At 45.0% G+C, this 22298-nt stretch overlaps 1 protein-coding gene across 4 annotated transcripts in view; it reads left to right on the top strand.

The window, feature by feature from the left end:
- Positions 1-22298, top strand: part of TPD52L1 (TPD52 like 1) — a 67848-nt gene that overhangs the window by 21877 nt on the left and 23673 nt on the right. For all 4 annotated transcript variants that reach the window (XM_067293774.1, XM_067293775.1, XM_013959137.2 and 1 more), the window contains exons 2-3: positions 274-389; positions 15817-15965. In XM_067293774.1, the coding sequence (XP_067149875.1) occupies positions 274-389; positions 15817-15965 (265 nt within the window). The remainder of the gene's footprint in view (positions 1-273; positions 390-15816; positions 15966-22298) is intronic.

The raw sequence follows: 22298 nt of genomic DNA, 5'->3' as shown, positions 1-22298 counted from the left end.
CCAGTCATGGACTAGTAGGATCTGAGGTGATTGCTTTCTTGGTGTGATTGCTGCTTTTGCATATTAGATCGTTTTGTACAGCATTTCTCATCTGACATTGCCAGTAGCTTTTCAGAACCAGAGAGGCATAATCCAAATGACCTTTAGCAGGAAAAGACTGTGGGTTTTTTAGTGAATGAACATTAAATCAACCTTTGATTTTTAAAGGATGTCAATATCGTGGCTGAAATGATTGATAATAGTTGTCTTGACCATTTAACTCTTTACTTTAAGGCCTGTTGGAAACACAGTCTTTGCATGAAGCAGATGAAGACATGGTCACTGATGTTGATTTCACCAGTATGATTTCTGAAGAAGAGAAAGAAGAGTTAAAGACTGAGCTAGCCAAGGTAATGAATTTGAATCTTTGTAGGTGTTAATTCTTCTACTTCCTGAAACAGGAAGATACTAATTATATAATGAAGTTCACGTCATAAAGGCATGCTCTTCCTTTTAATAAAATTATTCTAGGCTAGAATTGTGTAAAATGATTCATTTCCTTAGGTATTTTTGGAAGGTTAATCATCTTTTACCTGCTGATCATAGAGATAAAGTTAAATATGCCAATTTAGTCAACAATTGCCATTTGTCTTTATTTATAAACTTTAATTTATGAAGAATGAAATCTGTTCTTCCTATTAGATCTATGGAATTATGCTACTATGGTGTGACTCCTGATGGAAAAGGTTCTTTGTATGATGCTCAAAGGAAAAGCTGTTGATGATGATTACAGAAAGTGATGATGATGAACACAATAATTTTGCCATAGTTTCGCTTCCTTTTGGCACTGACATGTTTAGAGGGGGTTACATTTTTGGTTTGCCCTTTTTTTTTTTTTTTTTTTTGCTTAAGTAAAGAACTTCACAGCATGTCATCACACCATAACTTCTCAGAATGCCATGAAGAGGTTTAAAAAATAATACTTAATATCAACAAGGTGCAAGGACAGAAGCCTGAACTATGTGGTCTTCGTATTATAAAGGTTAAGGAGCTTGTTTCGGTTGGGCCTACAATGGAAGAGTGGATTCAGTTTTAATTACTTCTGTTAAAGATTGCAGAAACAGCAATAAAGTTTCTAAGTGGAAAATGAGTGAATGGGAAGAAAATGAAAATTTACTTATTTTAAATGTGAGAGAAATAACAGAAGTCACAGTTGTATGAGGGAGGAGGATTTTTTTTTTTGTCTTAATTGAAATAAAGAATGGTTAAGACAATAGATTGGAAACTTAATATAGCAAAAATAGACTGTCAGCCAAGTTGAATGGTAGGAAGTTAAAAATTTGGAACCATGAGCATATACCCTCAAAAGGTAAACTGACTAGGAAAAAAGCATTCCCTCTTAAGTCCATTCTTCCTCAGTGCTCTGTGAAGCATCTGCTGCTATGAAACAGAATAAACTCATGCAGAGGACAGTTCTTTTGCAGAGATTAATCCCTCTCCTTCATATAACAAAATATTTAGTGCTAGGTCATAATATTAAATACTCTTAGAAGTCATATTCATAATAACTTTCAAGTCATTCAACTTAAATGCTGACTTACAATTTCCTAGTGAGACAAAAACCAAAGGATTTTTTTCGTTCTAATGTTATATCAAGCCTGATTTTTCTGAGTTGTTACATCATTTGTTCCTTCTTTGATGATCTTGTTACTTCATTAGTCAGTAAGAAGGAAGCTTACTTTACATATTCAGTTCATCACATAGCAATAAGATAGGAATTAACATGTTTATTACTGGCTTTTCATCCCTGATTCATTGTTGCTTTCTGTGCACTTTTCTGGTGAAAGGGACTTAAGAGAGGGATGTAAGGAAGGAATATAAAAGAACTTCCTGCAACCATCTGAGAATGATAAGCCTTTCTCAAGGGAGCTCATCCATGAGTTTCTGGGCATCCTTTCTGCTTGCTGATTCCTGTGGGACTTGAGTATTCTCAGTGGCTCATGGTAGAAATGCTTTAATTTATGTACCAACATAGAAGTGAGAGATTGCCTTTCAAATATTATGATCTTGACTGACCTATAAATTATCTCCTGAATTGCTCACAGTAATTTATTGGTGTACGACTTACCCTTAAAAGCAAAACAAAACTGATAATTATTCTAAGAAAGGTTTGGAAAACTTGAATAATGAGCAAGCTAAGTCTAAACTTAAATGAGACTTCTGATTCTTAGAAAAGACTTACAAAAAGATGTGCAAGACCTCAACTCCTTCAGAAAGTAAATTCAGTGGAAACTGAATAATGTTTCCTTTCAAAAAGCTGCTCGTCTTTACTTTAAAGCCCCACTCTGCTCTACCAGTGGTAGCTTTGTTTTCTTCAGTATCCGTATGTGTGGGATAATACTGCCTATGTTAGCCTGTAGGAACAGTCACCCTTTTCTTACTGCTCAGGAAGTTCCAAATCTTCCTTAATGCTGAGATCAGTTAATATTTGATAGAATCAGGAACTATTGAGAACCCCTGGTGTGCATGTGTTTAAATGGAGAAAATGAGCTCCATCTGTATCTGCTGTATTCTCTGTCTTCTTCCCTTCCCTCCCCGGCATTAAGAGGGAAATTTACACTATTGTTTTTCAGTATGTTTGTTGTATCCTCTTTTCCCACTCCCCTGCTAGTTACTCTCTTTGTACTGCAAGTCTTTCAGTGAATGCACTAACTCTGATCTTGTATTTGTGGTCTGACTAACACAGCAGGGCTCTGACTATAATGGAGCCTTGGAGTTCCTACAGTGCAAGTAAAATAAATAACTGTTACAGGAACTTCTAACAATCATCTGAATTATCAGAGAGCAATCTCATGCTTCAGAATAATGGCAGAAAATTGTAGCCCAAAAGCTTTATACAAGGTCAGAAGCAGATTTTCTTTGCTTTTTTTTTTTTTTTTGCCCTCAGTGGGGGTGGTGTGGTCCAGTCTCATGAGTCATGACCAGGGCTGAGGTTGTCTGGCTATCCCCATTGCTGCCATCTGTTGTCTTTCCATTCTACCCATCAAAGTAGTCATTTACTCCCTGTTGTCTTCCCCCTCCCATACCTTCACCAAAGTAGCTATCTGATTTGACCTACAGGCTTTCCAGTTGGTCCAGGGGCTCTAATTTCTGTTGTGTGTGTTACTGCATATTTATTTTCAGTGTGAGGAAAGGTATGAGTACCTGTTTCTGCAAATTTATGGGTAATTTTATTTATGAGTGTCCTTGATGTCACTGGGAGCTATTCACCCAAGTAAACTTACATATCAACAGCCACTGAGCCTGGAGATGTAAACTTTGAGCTACATGATCTGGTGGAGAGGTGAAGTGCCTGTTATTTTTTGCACTGGGCAATTCTGTTAACAGTTAACAACTACTTTATTTGAAAAACTAGTAAGGCACCGTAGTAAGGTGCTCCCATTTCCTTACAAATATTTAAGTGTTTGAGTATACATATTACACGACTAAGCAATTTTTAAGGAGTAACTATTCAGTAACAATAATCAGCTTATTAAATAAAATGAATAGTCAAAATTTTGGGCTCCAGTGGATTACAGAATCACAGAATCACTGAGGTTGGAAGGGACCTCTGGAGATCATCTAGTCCAACCCCCCTGCTCAAGCAGGGTCACCTAGAGCACGTTGCACAGGATTGCATCCAGGCGCGTTTTGAATATCTCCAGAGAAGGAGACTCCACCACCTCTCGGGACAACCTGTTCCAGTGCTCTGTCACCCTCACAGTGAAAAAGTTTTTCCTCATGTTAAGATGGAAGCGTCTGTGTTTCAGTTTGTGCCCGTTGCCTCACATCCTGTCGCTCGGCACCACTGAAAAGAGTCTGGTCCCATCCTCTTGACACCTTCCCTTCAGATACTTGTACACATTAAAAAGATCTCCTCTCAGCCTTCTCTTCTCTAGGCTAAACAGGCCCAGCTCTCTCAGCCTTTCCTCATAAGAGAGATGTTCCAGTCCCCTAATCATCTTTGTAGCCCTTCGCTGGACTTGCTCCAGTAGTGCCACATCCCTCTTGTACTGGGGAGCCCAGAACTGGACGCAGTACTCCAGATGTGGCCTCCCCAGGGCTGAGTAGAGGGGGAGAATCACCTCCCTCGACCTGCTGGCAACACTCTTCCTGATGCACCCCAGGATACCATTGGCCTTCTTGGCCACAAGGGCACATTGCTGCCTCATGCTTAACTTGGTGTCCACCAGCGCTCCCAGGTCCTTCTCAGCAGAGCTGCTTTCCAGCAGGTCAGCCCCCAACCTGTCCTGGTGCCTGGGGTCATTCCTCCCCAGGTGCAGGACCCTGCACTTGCCTTTGTTGAACTTCATGAGGTTCCTCTCTGCCCACCTCTCCAGCCTGTCCAGGTCTCTCTGAATGGCAGCACAGCCCTCTGGTGCATCAGCCACTCCTCCCAGTTTTGTATCTTTGGCAAACTTGCTGAGGGTGCACTCTGTCCCTTCATCCAGCTCACTGATGAAGAAGTTGAACAAGACTGCACCCAGTACTGACCCTGGGGGGACACTGCTAGCTACAGGCCTCCAACTAGACTCTGCGCCACTGATCACAACTCTCTGAGCTCTGCCATTCAGCCAGTTCTCAATCCACCTCACTGTCCACTTATCTAGCCCACACTTCCTGAGCTTGTCTATGAGGATGTTATGGGAGACAGTGTCAAAAGCCCTGCTGAAGTCAAGGTAGACAACATCCACTGCTCTCCCCTCATCTACCCAGCCAGTCATTCCATCATAGAAGGCTATCAGATTGGTTAGGCATGTTTTCCCCTTGGTGAATCCATGCTGACTACTCCTGATCACTTCCTTGTCCTCCACATGCTTGGAGATGGCCTCCAGGATGAGCTGGTCCATCACCTTTCCAGGGATGGAGGTGAGGCTGACTGGCCTGTAGTTCCCTGGGTCCTCCTTCTTGCCCTTTTTGAAGACTGGGGTGACACTGGCTTTCTTCCAGTCCTCGGGCACCTCTCCTGTTCTCCATGACCTTTCAAAGATGATGGAGAGTGGCTTAGCAATAACGTCCGCCAGCTCCCTCAGCACTCGTGGGTGCATCCCATCGGGGCCCATGGACTTGTGTGTGTCAAGTTTGCTTAAATGATCTCTAACCCACTCCTCCTCCACCAAGGGAAAGTCTTCCTCTCTCCAGACTTTCTCTCTTGCCTCCAGGGTCTGGGGTTCCTGAGGGCTGGCCTGAGCAGTAAAGACTGAAGCAAAGGCAGCATTCAGTAACTCTGCCTTCTCTGCATCCTTCGTCACCAGGGCACCCACCCCATTCAGCAAAGGGCCCACATTTTCCCTAGTCTTCCTCTTGCTGCTGACGTATTTGAAGAAGCCCTTCTTGTTGTCCTTGACATCTCTCGCCAGATTTAATTCCAAACGGGCCTTAGCCTTCCTCGTCGCATCCCTGCATACTCTGACAACGTTCCTATATTCCTCCCAAGTGGCCTGTCCCCCTTTCCACTTTCTGTAGACTTCCTTCTTCTGCTTGAGTTTTGCCAGGAGCTCCTTGCTCATCCATGCAGGTCTCCTACCTCCTTTGCTTGACTTCCTACTCATAGGGATGCACCGCTCTTGAGCCTGGAGGAAGTGATGTTTGAATATTAACCAGCTCTCTTGAAGGCCCCTTCCTTCTAGGGCCCTAACCCATGGGATTCCTCCAAGTAGGTCCCTGAAGAGGCCAAAGTTTGCTCTCCTGAAGTCCAGGGTTGCGATCCTACTTGGTGCCCTGCTGCCTCCTCGCAGGATCCTGAACTCCACCATCTCATGGTCACTGCAGCCAAGGCTGCCCCCAACCTTCACGTCTTCCACCAGTCCTTCTTTGTTTGTTAGTACGAGGTCCAGCAGCACACCTCTCCTTGTTGGCTCCTCCACCACCTGTGTCAAGAAGTTGTCACCAATGCTCTGCAGGAACCTCCAGGACTGTTTGTGCCTAGCTGTGTTGTCTTTCCAGCAGATATCGGGGTGGTTGAAGTCCCCCATGAGAACCAGGGCCTGGGATTGTGAGGCTACTTCCAGCTGTCTGTAGAAGGCCTCATCGACTTCCTCATCCTGATCAGGTGGCCTGTAGTAAACACCCACAACAGTGTCACCCATGCTAGCCTGCCCTTTAATCCTTACCCATAAGCTCTCGACTCGCTCTTCATCCACCCCTAGGCACAGCTCAATACATTCCAGTTGCTCTCTCACATGAAGAGCAACTCCACCACCTCGCTTTCCTGGTCTGTCTTTCCTAAAAAGCACATAGCCATCCATGACAGCACTCCGGTCATGCGAGCTATCCCACCATGTCTCTGTAATGGCAATGAGATCATGGCCCTGCGATCGCACACACATCTCTAGTTCTTCCTGTTTGTTCCCCATGCTGTGTGCATTGGTGTACAGGCATTTCAGGGAGGTGATCGAGCATGCAGGTTTCCCAGGAGGGGTACAAGAGGGTCCTCCATAGCCACATCCCATGCGCACTTCCCTGGCTGCATTCACCTGCTGGAGGCATCCTGACTTGAGCTGTCTTTTGCCAACTACCCTGTCACTATAACTCTCCCCTTCCCCCATCTTTCCTAGTTTAAAGCCCTCCTTACCAGGTTGGCCAACCTGTTGGCAAAGACCCGCGTGCCCCGCCTCGTGAGGTGGATCCCATCTCTCGCCATCAGTTGTCGATCTTCAAACAGGGTCCCATGGTCGTAGAAACCAAAACCCTGTTGCCAACACCAGCGGCGCAGCCAGTCGTTAACCTGGAAAGTCCGTCTCCTCCTCCTCTCATCCATCCCCCTCACTGGCAGGATTGAGGAGGAGATGACCTGGGCTCCCAGACCCTTGACCACCATCCCCAGAGCTCTGAAATCCTGCTTGATGGTCTGCAGTTTGCCCTTGGTGTCATTGGCGCCCACATGGAAGAGCAGCAGTGGGTAATAGTCCGAAGCGTGGACGAGCCTTGGCAGTCTTTGCATGACATCTCTCACACGAGCCCCCGGCAGGCCACAAACCTCTCTAGACAAGAGGTCAGGTCGGCAGATAGATGCCTCCGTCCCCTGCAGCAGGGAGTCCCCCACAACAATCACCCGCCGCTTTTTCCGGGCGTTCCGGCAGGGCACAGGGTCTGTTGTCCCAGGTACTTCCCTGGCAGCCATGCCCATCTCCTCCTCATCCTGGAGGGCACTAAACCTGTTCTTCAGCTTCAGGTCTTCAGGAGGAGTAGGAGCCTTTCTCCTCCCACGAGCAGTGACCAGTTTCCAGCCTTCTTCTATGATGTTATGATGTACCGTTTCACACGGCACAGAGCCCTCTGGCAACTCCACTGCTGCAGGGGGTTGGGACTCCCGGAGCTGCACAGTCTCCAAGAATACCCTGTCTATCTATTGCTCTGCTTCTCGGATGCTGCGCAGCCTACTGACCTCCTCCCGTAACTCCCTTACCTGACGACACAGCTCGCCAACAGCAGCACACCTCCTGCAGGAGAGCTGGCTGCCAGCCCAGGCCTCCCGGAGAGGCCCCAAGCACTCCCTGCAGCCTGAGACCTGTAGGGCTGCATCTACTGTCAGAGGGTCGGTCTGGGTCCAAGCCTCTGACACAGCAACTCCAACAGCCACTGGGGAATGTGCTCTGCAGCGTGTCACAACCATACCTGAGGAAATGTACACCACAGGGAACAGAAACAAAGGTACCTTCACACAAACTGCTGCACTCTGGGTGCTGTGTCCTAGGCCTGGCTCTTATATAGGCCTCTCCCTAGCACTGGCTAAGAGGGTGCTTGACCCACCCTAATCAAGGGCCACTGGGATCAAAGGTCCCAACTCCCTCTGGTCAGGGGCAACCAAGAGAGCTCGTTAGCAGCAGCCACTGCTAGCTAGAGCTTTTCCCAGGAGAAGTCAAGGCCTCCTGCAGTTGTCCTTGCCTAGCTTCCCCTTTCCTGTTCACAGCAATCACCTTCTAGTTCCTTGGGGGTCCTCAGAAAGCCCACAACTTCCAACAAGATCCTCAAGTTCTAGTCAGAGCCCAAGCACTGCTGTGCAAACTGCTGCGTCTGTTCACTGCCTCTGTTAGCTGCGCTCTAAATGGCTTCATTGAGAGGTAATTTTTCTGTATGCCTACTGTAAGTTTCTATATGTCTTCTGACATAAAAAGGATTACATCAAAGAACAACATAGAGAAGATTCAGTCTTGTTTATTTGAAAGCCAAAGATGTAAAGGAAAAGATGATTTTCTTGCTCACAGAGTGAACTTCTTTCAGTTATTGTGTATTCCCTTATAGTTGCTCTTCTTTTGTTATAAACACCCTACCAGTGATGTAGCTGGTCCTTCCTTATTACATTTTTTTGTCTCTTTCTGTTATGCTTTTTCCAGCTTTTCTTACAGGCTATATCTATGCAGCAAAGCAAAGGTTCAGTCCTACCACAGACAGGCAGATCCACACTGCCTGCAGTCTGGCTGCCACAGTAGTAAACATGATGATGAAGGGGTTTGATCCAGCTCTGAGAACGCCAGGTATTTGCAGGCCTTAGCTCCGTGATAAGAGAGGTTTTGTGGCAGTGCTCTTTCAGACTTTCTACCCCTTCCTGCATATTTTCGCCTCCATGCCTCCCAAGTATTTTTGGCAGCATGACTAGGACGGGCTATGCTGTGAACACAACTGCAGGGGGTGAAGCGTCGTGGCACAGCCAAAGGCAGATGTACCAACTCACAGAGGCCAGAGCGAGCTCCTCAGGCCAGCACAGCTCCCAGGGCCTCCTGTCAGGGAGCCGTGGCCTTCGTTTCCCCGGCAAGGCTGGGTTTACTGTAGCTGCCAGCTCATTCTAAAGTTTGTGCGAACACGTCATGCTGCCAGCGTTGCTTGATTAACTCGCTTTTTATTTCTTTAAACAGTACCTGGGGAAGCCTGTCCCTCAGATAGTTCATGCTCAGAAAGAGTCATGTCTGCCTTCATTTCAGTAGTGATATGCGCCTGTGATTTTACATGTTCAACCACCATGCTGCTTGTGCTGGTTTAATTGGTCACTGCCTTCCTTCCCGCTCCACCTCTAGCCCTTGTTCCTGCTCCCTGTGCTCCGCAGGCACAGGCTTTTGTGTAGCGCTCAGCACTGGATCTGGGAACTGAGCTGGCTGAAAAATAACTCTATTTTTTTCTGTGCTGGTTTTTACTTGGTTCAGTTCTCCCTGACCAGGTGGGCTGCACAAATAGCTAGGCCAAGACACTATACACTGGATGATGTAGTGCAGGAAAGAAGGATGCTTAAACAAATTTAGAAATACATGTTCAGCTATGCTGTCTTCTGTTTTCAGTTGGGACTCCCTAATGTTTTAATTACCTACTGCCATGCTTCTTGAAAGTAACATAATAAATACTCAACTCACCATTTCACTTACTATTCAGCCCTTTTTCAGTGAATATTATTCCAACCAATAGCAGAGTCTTTCCTCTTTCACATTTTAAATAATGCCATATATGTTTCAGAATATAGATAATACTAATTTATGTATTTTTTGTAAATACTGGTTTATTCAAAATGCTCCATGCTCCATTTCACTGCATAGATATTCTCTCTGGTTTGTTTTCATGAGTTGTTTTATGAGTGTCTTCTGGAAAAGATGGGAAAGATTACATATTGGAGGATTATTGTTTGTTTGTTTGTTTGTTTAAGGCATGCCACCAACTTAAAAGATATTCAACCCCTTAAAACACATAATTTGCCCTAAAATAATCAAACAAAAGCAAACCAAGGGAAAACACTTTTTTTTTTTTTTGTATGCTGGACTAACTGGGACTCTATTGTCTTCCTTCCATATTATTTGTCCCAGATTTCAGAGATCTGTCTGTATTTGCACCTCTCTTGGGAACTCACCTTGTGTGATTTACATGTTAAGTTAGCCAGCTGCTCTTGGGAATCAATTTCTTAGGTGGTCGGCTCTTCTTCCTACCTTATGGGTGTCTCACGCAGTAACAGAGGAAAGAAAAAACAGCTATTAACTGTGATTCTAAAGCCTGCAAAATGGAGGAACTTTGTCCCTATATGCATTTGTTGCACTTACAAAGGAGGGAAACATGAGGACTAAAAGCTTGTATTTCTGTTGACATAAGCACTACTTTCATAATGGAGTCTGCATTTATAATGATGGACTTTTCAAAAATACCTAAGCGGGTGATGGCTGACTTCCATGGAAGCTAGGATTGTAACCTGCTTAAGTGATTTTGGAGATCCCACTGTAAGTCCCTAATCTATTCTGCCTACATTCAGTCTTCAGTCACTTATATCACAGAATCACAGAATCACAGAATCACTGAGGTTGGAAGGGACCTCTGGAGATCATCTAGTCCAACCCCCCTGCTCAAGCAGGGTCACCTAGAGCACATTGCACAGGATTGCATCCAGGCAGGTTTTGAATATCTCCAGAGAAGGAGACTCCACCACCTCTCGGGGCAACCTGTTCCAGTGCTCTGTCACCCTCACAGTGAAAAAGTTTTTCCTCATGTTAAGATGGAAGTGTCTGTGTTTCAGTTTGTGCCCATTGCCTCGCGTCCTGTCGCTCGGCACCACTGAAAAGAGTCTGGCCCCATCCTCTCGACACCCTCCCTTCAGATACTTGTACACATTGATAAGATCTCCTCTCAGCCTTCTCTTCTCCAAGCTAAACAGGCCCAGCTCTCTCAGCCTTTCCTCATAAGAGAGATGCTCCAGTCCCCTAATCATCTTTGTAGCCCTTCGCTGGACTTGCTCCAGTAGTGCCACATCCCTCTTGTACTGGGGAGCCCAGAACTGGATGCAGTACTCCAGATGTGGCCTCCCCAGGGCTGAGTAGAGGGGGAGAATCACCTCCCTCCACCTGCTGGCAACACTCTTCCTGATGCACCCCAGGATACCATTGGCCTTCTTGGCCACAAGGGCACATTGCTGCCTCATGCTTAACTTGGTGTCCACCAGCACTCCCAGGTCCTTCTCTGCAGAGCTGCTTTCCAGCAGGTCAACCCCCAACCTCTACTGCTGCATGGGGTTATTCCTCCCCAGGTGCAGGACCCTGCACTTGCCTTTGTTGAACTTCATGAGGTTCCTCTCTGCCCACCTCTCCAGCCTGTCCAAGTCTCTCTGAATGGCAGCACAGCCCTCTGGTGCATCAGCCACTCCTCCCAGTTTTGTATCATCAGCAAACTTGCTGAGTGTGCACTCTGTCCCTTCAGCCAGGTCATTGATGAAGAAGTTGAACAAGACTGGACCCAGTACTGACCCCTGGGGGTCACCGCTAGCTACAGGCCTCCAACTAGACTCTGTGCCACTGATCACAACTCTCTGAGCTCTGCCATTCAGCCAGTTCTCAATCCACCTCACTGTCCACTCATCTAACCCACACTTCCTGAGCTTGTCTACGAGGATGCTATGGGAGACAGTGTCAAAAGCCTTGCTGAAGTCTAGGTAGACAACATCCACTGCTCTCCCCTCATCTACCCAGCCAGCCATTCCATCATAGAAGGCTATCAGATTGGTTAAGCATGTTTTCCCCTTGGTGAAGCCATGCTGACTACTCCTGATCACCTTCTTTTCCTCCACATGCGTGGAGATGGCTTCCAGGATGAGCTGGTCCATCACCTTTCCAGGGATGGAGGTGAGGCTGACTGGCCTGTAGTTCCCTGGGTCCTCCTTCCTGCCCTTTTTGAAGACTGGGGTGACATTGGCTTTCTTCCAGTCCTCGGGCACCTCTCCTGTTCTCCATGACCTTTCAAAGATGATGGAGAGTGGCTTAGCAATAACGTCCGCCAGCTCCCTCAGCACTCGTGGGTGCATCCCATCGGGGCCCATGGACTTGTGTGTGTCAAGTTTGCTTAAATGATCTCTAACCCACTCCTCCTCCACCAAGGGAAAGTCTTCCTCTCTCCAGACTTTCTCTCTTGCCTCCAGGGTCTGGGGTTCCTGAGGGCTGGCCTGAGCAGTAAAGACTGAAGCAAAGGCAGCATTCAGTAACTCTGCCTTCTCTGCATCCTTCGTCACCAGGGCACCCACCCCATTCAGCAAAGGGCCCACATTTTCCCTAGTCTTCCTCTTGCTGCTGATGTATTTGAAGAAGCCCTTCTTGTTGTCCTTGACATCTCTCGCCAGATTTAATTCCAAACGGGCCTTAGCCTTCCTCGTCGCATCCCTGCATACTCTGACAACGTTCCTATATTCCTCCCAAGTGGCCTGTCCCCCTTTCCACTTTCTGTAGACTTCCTTCTTCTGCTTGAGTTTTGCCAGGAGCTCCTTGCTCATCCATGCAGGTCTCCTACCTCCTTTGCTTGACTTCCTACTCATAGGGATGCACCGCTCTTGAGCCTGGAGGAAGTGATGTTTGAATATTAACCAGCTCTCTTGAAGGCCCCTTCCTTCTAGGGCCCTAACCCATGGGATTCCTCCAAGTAGGTCCCTGAAGAGGCCAAAGTTTGCTCTCCTGAAGTCCAGGGTTGCGATCCTACTTGGTGCCCTGCTGCCTCCTCGCAGGATCCTGAACTCCACCATCTCATGGTCACTGCAGCCAAGGCTGCCCCCAACCTTCACGTCTTCCACCAGTCCTTCTTTGTTTGTTAGTACGAGGTCCAGCAGCACACCTCTCCTTGTTGGCTCCTCCACCACCTGTGTCAAGAAGTTGTCACCAATGCTCTGCAGGAACCTCCAGGACTGTTTGTGCCTAGCTGTGTTGTCTTTCCAGCAGATATCGGGGTGGTTGAAGTCCCCCATGAGAACCAGGGCCTGGGATTGTGAGGCTACTTCCAGCTGTCTGTAGAAGGCCTCATCGACTTCCTCATCCTGATCAGGTGGCCTGTAGTAAACACCCACAACAGTGTCACCCATGCTAGCCTGCCCTTTGATCCTTACCCATAAGCTCTCGACTCGCTCTTCATCCACCCCTAGGCACAGCTCAATACATTCCAGTTGCTCTCTCACATAAAGAGCAACTCCACCACCTCGCTTTCCTGGTCTGTCTTTCCTAAAAAGCACGTAGCCATCCATGACAGCACTCCAGTCATGCGAGCTATCCCACCATGTCTCTGTAATGGCAATGAGATCATGGCCCTGCGACCGCACACACATCTCTAGTTCTTCCTGTTTGTTCCCCAGGCTGCGTGCATTGGTGTACAGGCATTTCAGGGAGGTGATCGAGCATGCAGGTTTCCCAGGAGGGGTACAAGAGGGTCCTCCATAGCCACATCCCATGCGCACTTCCCTGGCTGCATTCACCTGCTGGAGGCATCCTGACTTGAGCTGTCTTTTGCCAACTACCCTGTCACTATAACTCTCCCCTTCCCCCATCTTTCCTAGTTTAAAGCCCTCCTTACCAGGTTGGCCAACCTGTTGGCAAAGACCCGCGTGCCCCGCCTCGTGAGGTGGATCCCATCTCTCGCCATCAGTTGTCGATCTTCAAACAGGGTCCCATGGTCGTAGAAACCAAAACCCTGTTGCCAACACCAGCGGCGCAGCCAGTCGTTAACCTGGAAAGTCCGTCTCCTCCTCCTCTCATCCATCCCCCTCACTGGCAGGATTGAGGAGAAGATGACCTGGGCTCCCAGACCCTTGACCACCATCCCCAGAGCTCTGAAATCCTGCTTGATGGTCTGCAGTTTGCCCTTGGTGTCATTGGCGCCCACATGGAAGAGCAGCAGTGGGTAATAGTCCGAAGCGTGGACGAGCCTTGGCAGTCTTTGCATGACATCTCTCACACGAGCCCCCGGCAGGCCACAAACCTCTCTAGACAAGAGGTCAGGTCGGCAGATAGATGCCTCCGTCCCCTGTAGCAGGGAGTCCCCCACAACAATCACCCTCCGCTTTATCTGAGCACTTTAGGGAGACTTTGTACGTACCATTATTTTAGAAAGTCAGAATTTGAGGAGGATGTTGTTGGTTCAGAACCAGGCTCTGATCTCTGAAGAAAAACAACTTACTATCTTTAATATGTTCAAAAATGTTGTTCATAGTTAAGCCACTGAGCACAGGCTTAGGGCTTTACAGCTTTAGATGTCTATTCAACTGAACAAATGGAAAGTAATTGTAATAGAAGCCTTGGAATCTTCACATATTCAGGTACATAATGATTAGCCTAGTGCTAGCCCATATGGAAAGCATTAATGCTTAAGTACCTGTAAGCATACTGGTATGGGTTTAGGTTAAATTCTTTAATAGTGTTACTGAGGCAAATTTGTGCACTAAAGGGTTTGCTGTGGGTAGGAAACAGTTAAAGGGAGTTCTAAACTTTGTCATCTAAGGAGTGCTGAAATTTGTGACTTCTTCTTTCTGTAAGCATTTACGCAATTATCCCCTCAGAATAGACCCTCATGCTGCCTCTTGACAGTGTTGCATTTTCATGTTAGGAATATAATGGAGCATAAAGGATAAGGGGAGAGAATAAAGCAGTTTTGGATCGTTGTGTATTCTACTGATGAAGTGCTGGCATCACAGAAATGAGTGAATACTGGTATCTGCTTCACTGAGGTCATGATTTTGCTTTGTGTTCATAGTCTTACTGCTTAATTCCTGACCTGCTTGAATAATTTAGATAGCAGGTCCCTGTGACAAAGGAGAAACTGATAGGTGGAGGATTAAACAGTGAGACTTTCCAAAGAACAATGAACTTGCAGCCAGTTTTACAGGGAAGCAGAATGCATGAGTGTGCAAGATAAAAATAATGCTGACATCCTAAATGTAACTCTGGAGGTCAGCAACTGATTCAGCTGGTGCTTGCCTCATTGTCAGCCACCTATGGAGTTAAATCACAGTAAGACTGTCGTTCCAGGGAACTTAACATATGATAATCAGATACATTAACATATGTTATCCTATTAACATATGGAGGAAGGAACACAGTTGGTAAGGGAACTTCTAAGTGAAGTGAAAGGCAGCTGCTCCCATGTCGCTTACCCTTGTTAGCTTCAGTAGCTCTGAGTGCTGTTTGTGTAACCAGCTCAGGAGGCTTTCCTGCTGAAGAATTCAAACCCATGCTCACAGGAATGCTACCCAAGGGGTAAGACTTCAGAGTCAATGGCAAACATTTCAGTGGTCCCTTTCCTTAGTCCAGTGTTCTGCTCATTGCCTTGCTGAAACAATGTTTTGGTTTAAATGTGTTTAAAATAATGCCCACTGCAGGGAGAACGACATCCCTGTGTTTGGGCTGACTTGAATTTGCACAGTTTGGTTAATGAGCAGCAGCTCTGAAAAGGCTAATCTGCTGTGTCTGCTGGATGTTTCCATACTTCAGGTAGGATCTGTTCACTCATGTTAAAAGTTCATTTCCTATGTATTTTTGTTTTAGTATTTCAGAATACATAGGGCCTACAGTGTAGGAGTAAAACTCATGTGATAAGGACTTTAACTTTTTTATATTCTTTACTCAAATATTATCAGATGTTTTTTAAATCTGCTCCTAAAGATTTTTTTTTCTTTTTTTTTTTCATGAGAGCAGAAGACTAAAAAGCTGCAAATATGAACTTAAAAATTTGTGCATTCAAGGAGAGGTTTCTGTTTGGATTATCTAGTCTTCTCTTGTTCTGCCCATTCCCATTTTATCTGTGAATGAAAAACTGATGTTTGAGAATCCCTAAAGTCCTGAGGTAGATCATATCATGTGTATGCACATAAATGGCAGAGAGACATTATTTATAGTAGAATGGTAATATCGGCTGTGTTCTGGATGCATCTTTGTGATCTCCACAAGCACTTGAATCTCTTTCTGTCTCTCTAGTCATGTATGAAAAATGCAAGTTCATGTAACACTCATTCCATCTCTTAAAATAGTTTCTCTTTCTATGGAACAAGCTAACACCTTTCTCCTCCTCCTCCTTTCTTTTACTCAGCTAGAGGATGAAATTTCAACTTTGCGGCAAGTATTAGCAGCCAAAGAAAAGCACCTGGTGGAAATTAAACAAAAGCTTGGCATAAGTCTGATGAATGAACTGAAGCAGAACTTTAGCAAAAGCTGGCATGATATGCAGACAACTTCTGCGTGAGTACAGACCTTGCACAAATTCATTCTTGTATGTTGTGTAGCATGTTGGTGACATTGTCTTGATGAGCCCTCATATGAAACTTAGCAGTTGAAATACCTGCCAGCAGGAGCAGATGACAGGGATGAACATGTCAGGCTTCTTAAAGCAGTAAGGAGATGTGGGGAGAAAAAAGAAAAAAAAAAAAAAAAACTTCCACAGCAACAACAAAATGCTTTGCTACTCTGTTGAACTTCACTCTTACAAAATCACGGCAACTAAGACTGTCAGGGCACCAAGGAGGTCATCTTCCTGTCCCATGACACATTCCCACTGAGTCCTTACTGGGAAGAGAAAGAACTCTTTTTGATCTCAGTGTATTATATTTTTCAGCTTCGAAGGGAGACGGCATAAAAAAAGGAGATCCAAAATATCAGCAACCATTTAAACCAAAAAGTACTATCATTTCAATTGTGAAGAATACTGACAGAATTGGTGATGCATAATTGTTAATTCCTGCTTTTAGTTGTCCAAAAGAAACAACAAAAATCTGTGGGAATAACTTTACCACTTTTGACATTAGCATGAGTCCCACATATGTCAAGTCCTTTGTTATTAGCCAGTAGTCTGTGCTTTGGCAAGTCACTTAAACCTATCACAGCCTCCGTTTAGCACTATGCAGAATGGGTAACTAGCTCACAAGAGTTCAGTGAAACTTGACTTGTACATGTAAGCAGCTCTGGGTTCCCCCAATGAAAAGTAATTCAGAAGTGTAAAAAACTGATATACCACTTTTCAATGCAAAAATGAGTATTGAAATTTTGGTGGTGGTAATAGAATTGTTGTTGAAATGGTTTTAATATGAAATTTTTTTTTCTAGAAACAAACCAATCATATGGTGGCAGTCTGTAGTCTAACTCAGTTGCTGCCTTCCAGGAAGGTGCCTTCTGAAAATGCACTGATTGTTTGCGGAGCGCGGTTCTTATTTGGGCTGCAGCTTGCTGCTAAGAATTGCTAGTGCAGGTCTTTTGTCTTGCATAGGAAAGGAATTAAAAACACATGTTTAGAAACGGTGATAAGACCTACCCTGAATCTGCCACAAAAAATGTTCGAACCCAGGACAGACAGTGCTTCTTCTAAGCTTCAAACACTTTTTGCTTTGTATCTCCAGTGTAAAAGCTGATGAAAAATGGAGTGTCACAGAGAGAGATGACAAATAACCATGAATTTCAAAGCTTCAGGAAGGCTGTGGTAGTTACTGACGGGCTGGTCTCAGCTTCATACTGAGCTTTATGCTCAAATACATGAACACACTGTATTCCTCTAAAAATTCTTGGGCTGAATTATTAGTAACGTTGGTAGAAAGGAGAGCCAACCTTCCATCAAGTGCAGTCGTGCAGTCTGAAAAGGTTTGGGGGTTTTTTTGTTTTGTTTTTTTTTTTTGCAATTGACAATTGGATTTGAGACTGTCAGAGAAGAGCAAGAGTGAGGTGCTCTGCAAATGGAGATGAGCTGGGGGACAGCAAGACAGGCAGGGCAGTGGCCTCACACAAGGGTGCAGTCCCACAGTACCCAAACAGTGAAAGCAGAGCAGGGCAGGTTCAGTGACAGTAGATAGGGTCAAGCCAGGAGTCCAGTTCTCCAGACAAGTCTGTAGTGATGAGGCAGGTCCCGGGTCAAGGCAGGAAGTCAAATCTGCAGGTCAGATTCAATGAGGTGCATGGCCAGACACAGGCACACCTGTAATGTAGCTCAAGCAAGGACTAAGGGCTTGAACACACTCTGAGCTTAAGTGCAGCTCCCAAATGAAGGCAGGAGGCACCCACCACGGCTTCTCCCAACTCTTTCTCACACAGCATCGTCGCCACAGTCTGACCCAAGGTTACACAGTTGTGCCATGTCAGAATTGGTCCTGAGCACAGGCAGCCAAAGCAATGGGAGTGGAGGAAGAGAAAATTATACATTTTCCAATAAAATATTCATTTTTTCCCTTTTAATGAAAAGTCAAACAAGGCATAATGACTCTAATGGGAATTGTAGTTTGCATGCTTCCTATCTCTAACCTTTGGCCAGTTTCTCTTTGGCCAGTCATGAGGTCCCATTCCTCATGATTTGTCACTGACAGAGGCACCCATGCTGGCTCAGTGAGGGAGTGTGGCATGTTCTGGGAAAGTGTAGTCTAGAGACATTGAGCTTTGAGAGGAGGCACTGAGAGGAGAGGAGGGGCACAAGGCACTTAAACTACAGTGACTGGGAGACACTAGCAAAATTTCAGCATAAAAGCTTCCATTTTTACTTGGAATTTAGTAGCACATTCTGAGACAGCTTTCCATTCTTTCTGCACAATGTTGACATTTTCCACAAGGATAAAGAGACCTGAGATTTTAACAGTAGGATAGTTGCTCATCTTTAAGATGAGTTTCAAAAACAACAGGCCATTAGGCATTCAGTGTCCACAGTTAATTATTTGGGCCTGAGCACAGAGAGTTCATTTGTGCCCTTGCAAATCCTGTTGTCTACGGTCCAACTGAGTAAGGTGCTGTATAATTCTGACTGACACTTAATGATGCCAGTGTAAATTGTAGAAATTCAGCGTTCTTAAGAATGGATGTGTTAAGTAATAGAAGTGATTCATTGTTGTTGCATTGAAATAGCAATGTGATAGTGTAACTCGCCAAGATTCTCTGATTTAGTAAGGATGAAAAGCCTGTATTAAAAAATTAAATTAAAAATATTTACATGCCTGTATTTTAGGCTCCTATATCCACAATTAGTCACTTTAATTTTAAAAAAGACCTGATGTTAAGGAGGCAAATTTTGCTTTTACTGAGTCTTACTGGGTTTTGCAGATGCTGTGCTTTTCTGGAAATTTTCTTTAATGGGGAGATTTTCAAAGTCACAAAAAACAATTAAGCACCAGATTGTTTTCTTCTTATTATTAATGATCTTTTCAAGCTCTCCATTTAGGGATGGATTCTTGGGGTTAGAGTAGACTTAGAGATGGAGGAGTGGATTTCTCTCAAAAGCAGTTATGTAGAGTGTGTCTGAACAACTAGTTAAGACTCAGTACCTAAGTCATAGTTGGAATGGATACCACCTGGAATGACTAAATGTAAACTTGGGATCCTGACTCTTTTTGAGCATCTAAGTTTTAAAAGGTTGGGCAGGTAGATTAGGAGTTGGCCTAAGCATGCTTGACATGTAAATGTCAGAAATTATTATTAAAGGATTCTGTTATGATTAAAAAGAAAAAAAATAGTTTTCACAGTGATGAAAACCAGAGCTGGAGGTCAGTGGGCTGATACCCTGAATAGAGTCAAGATTTTAACAGGTTCAGCACACAGTGCTGTACAAAGTCTGTTTCCTTTCATGCTTCAAGATATGCAAAACCAATTCCCACCACCTCCAGCAGGACATTATATTTGCAACAGTAGCATGCTGATATTTTTGTGTCAAATCAGCTTTTTTATCTGCTTTATTTTTCTCTAAAAAAACCCTGTAATCCTGTTTGTATTTTTCAGCTTAGTAGGAAATACACCTGGAAGTCATTCACTTATTATGATGACCAAAAGCATAATGCATTTTTCATATTCCATGTTCATTTCCTCTGCTATTCTTCAGTGCATTGATTTTTAGTATAATCTGTGTGTTAGGGAAGGCAGGGGGCTTCTACTATAGAGCATATCAGTAACTAGAGCACAAATGATTGCCTCAAGTTTAATTTTCTTTCATGGTGATGAGGCATTCAGCTGGAATGACTTCTCCCACACACCTTTTTTAAAGATCAGGTTTCCAGTGAATAGAGGTGGGTGGATATTCAGTTAGCTTCTAGCAATTCAGGTTTTTTATTTATATTTTAAATATAGATAATTCTTATTTAGATGCTAGAAGCAAGATAATATTAATGGCTTTTAAGGTCAGTTATTTTAGGGTAAAGAATCATTAAAAATGTTTGTACAGTGATATTTGCAGAGACCATAATTGAATATTTCTAATTAACATTTTGCTACAAAGGAAAGGTTTTATGTAACCTGAATGCAGTATGTTTACTTAGTTAAACCTATTTGATTGGTGGTGCTTCAATAAAGTTTCCACAGCACTTTCTACAATATTACTCAAAAAGTGTACCCTTCCATATTTCCGATTTTCACTGCATAGTACATTAAGGCATGAAGATAGCTTCTGTGAAGAATGGCCTAGTTTTATACAGTCACTGAATAGATGAGGTTGGAAGGGACCTCTGGAGATCATCTAGTTAAACCCTCTGCTCAAAGCAGGGTCAACCAGAGCAGGTTGCTTGGGACCGTGTCCAGTCAGGTTTTGAGCATCTTCAAGGACAGGGACAACACAGTCTTTTCAGACAACCCATTCTAATGTTCAGTCATCCTTAGAGGAAAAGTTTTTTCTTATGTTTAAACGGAACTTCCTGTATTTTGATTTGTGCCCTTGCCCCTTGTCCTGTCACTGAGCGCCACTGAGTCTTGCTCCATTCTCACCCTCCCGTCAGATATTTATACGCATTGATAAGATCCCCCCCGAGCCTTCTCTTCTCCAGGCTAAACAGACCTACCTCTCTCAGCCTCTCCTGCTATGATAGATGCTCCAGTCCCTTAATAATCTTAGTGACCCATCACTGGACTCTCTCCAGTGTGTCCACATCTCTCTTGTACTGGGGAGCCCAGCACTTGATGCAGCACTCCAGATGTGGCCTCACCAGGGCTGAGTAGAGGGGGAGGATCACCTCCCTCAACTTGCTGGCAACGCTCTACCTAATGCCGCCCAGGATACCATTGGCCTTCTTTGCCACAAGGCCACACTGTTGGCCCATGATCAACTTGGTGTTCACCAGGACTCCCAGGTCCTTCTCTGCAGAGCTGCTTTTTAGCCAGATGGCCCCCAGTGTGTACTGATGCATGAGGTTATTCCTCCCCAGGTGCGGGACTTTGCATTTCTCTCTGTTGAACTTCATGAGATCCCTCTTGCCCATTTCTCCAGCCTGTAGAGGTCCCTTTGAATGGCAGCACAGCCCTCTGGTGTATCAGCCACTCCTGCCAGTTTTGTATCATCTGTGAACTTGCTGAGGGTGCACTCTGTCCCTTCATCCAGGTCATTAATGAAAGTCTTAGACAGTATTGTCCCCAGTATTGACCCCAGGGGTACACCACTATTGACTGGCCTGCAGTGGGACTTTGCCCCACTAACCACAATCCTCTGAGTCCAGGAGTTCAGCGAGTTTTCAGTCCACTTCACTGTCCATCTATCTAGCCAATACTCCATCATCTTGTCTATGAGAATGTTATGGAGAGACAGTGCTGAAAGTATTGCTAAAGTCAAGGTAAACAACACTGCTCCCCCCTCATCCACCAAACCAGTCATTTCATCACAGAAGGCTACCAAGTTGGTTAAGCATGATTTCCCCTTCATAAATCCATGCTGATTACTAACTTCATGTCCTTCACATGTCTAGAAATAGTATCTAGGATTAGTTACTCCATCATCTTTTTAGTGATCGAGGTGAGACTGACTGGCCTGTAGTTCCCTGGGTCCTCCTTCTTGTCCTCCTGAAAGATAGGAGTGAGATTTGCTTTCTTCTGGTCCCGATCACCATGACCTTTCAAAGCGAATCGAGAGTGGCCTTGCCAGCCAACTCCCTCAACACTGATGGGTGCATCCCATCAGGTGCCATGGACTCATGTACATCCAGGTTGTTTGAATGTACCCTAACCTGATCTTCCTCCACCGGGGGTAAGTTGTCTTTGCTCCAGACTTCCCACTGGTCTTAGTCTTGGGATTCTCGAGGGGTGTCTTACCAGAAGACTCATGCAAAGAAGGCTTTGAGTACCTCAGCTTTTTCCATGTCTTTTATCTCCAGCTTCCCTGCCTCATTTAGCAGTGGACTTGCATTTCCCTAGTCCTCCTTCTGCTGCTGATATACCTGTAGAAGCCCTTCTTGTTGCCCTTCATGTCAAAGCCCATATCCTTGGTGATTCCAGGCATGGGATCAGGACTGCTTTGAGGTGATGGAAAGCGGAAATATGCGAGAGTGCCAACTAAGATAGGAATCTCTCAAAGCTCTGTTTTTAGAATGACTTTTCATCTTTTATCCTCACAGATGAAAATTTTTACATATTGTAGAAACAGGAAATCTCATTCATTAGTGGCCAGAAACAAGAGATCTGCAAGTGCTAGCTCCTAACAGCATGTGTCCTAGACAGCGCCTGGGGCTTTCTCAAGTGCTGGCTGTCTTCTGAAGCCTGTTTAGGAAGAGTCACTCAGAATAAACAGCTCTGTTGTTATCCGAGATATTTACCTGAGATTTGGGAGAGGAACATTCAGCATGGACTGGGCCTCTC

This window comes from Apteryx mantelli, chromosome 3, assembly GCF_036417845.1.
Source record: "Apteryx mantelli isolate bAptMan1 chromosome 3, bAptMan1.hap1, whole genome shotgun sequence".
NCBI classification, from domain to species: Eukaryota; Metazoa; Chordata; class Aves; order Apterygiformes; family Apterygidae; genus Apteryx; species Apteryx mantelli.
This window is presented reverse-complemented; position numbering and strand designations above follow the sequence as displayed.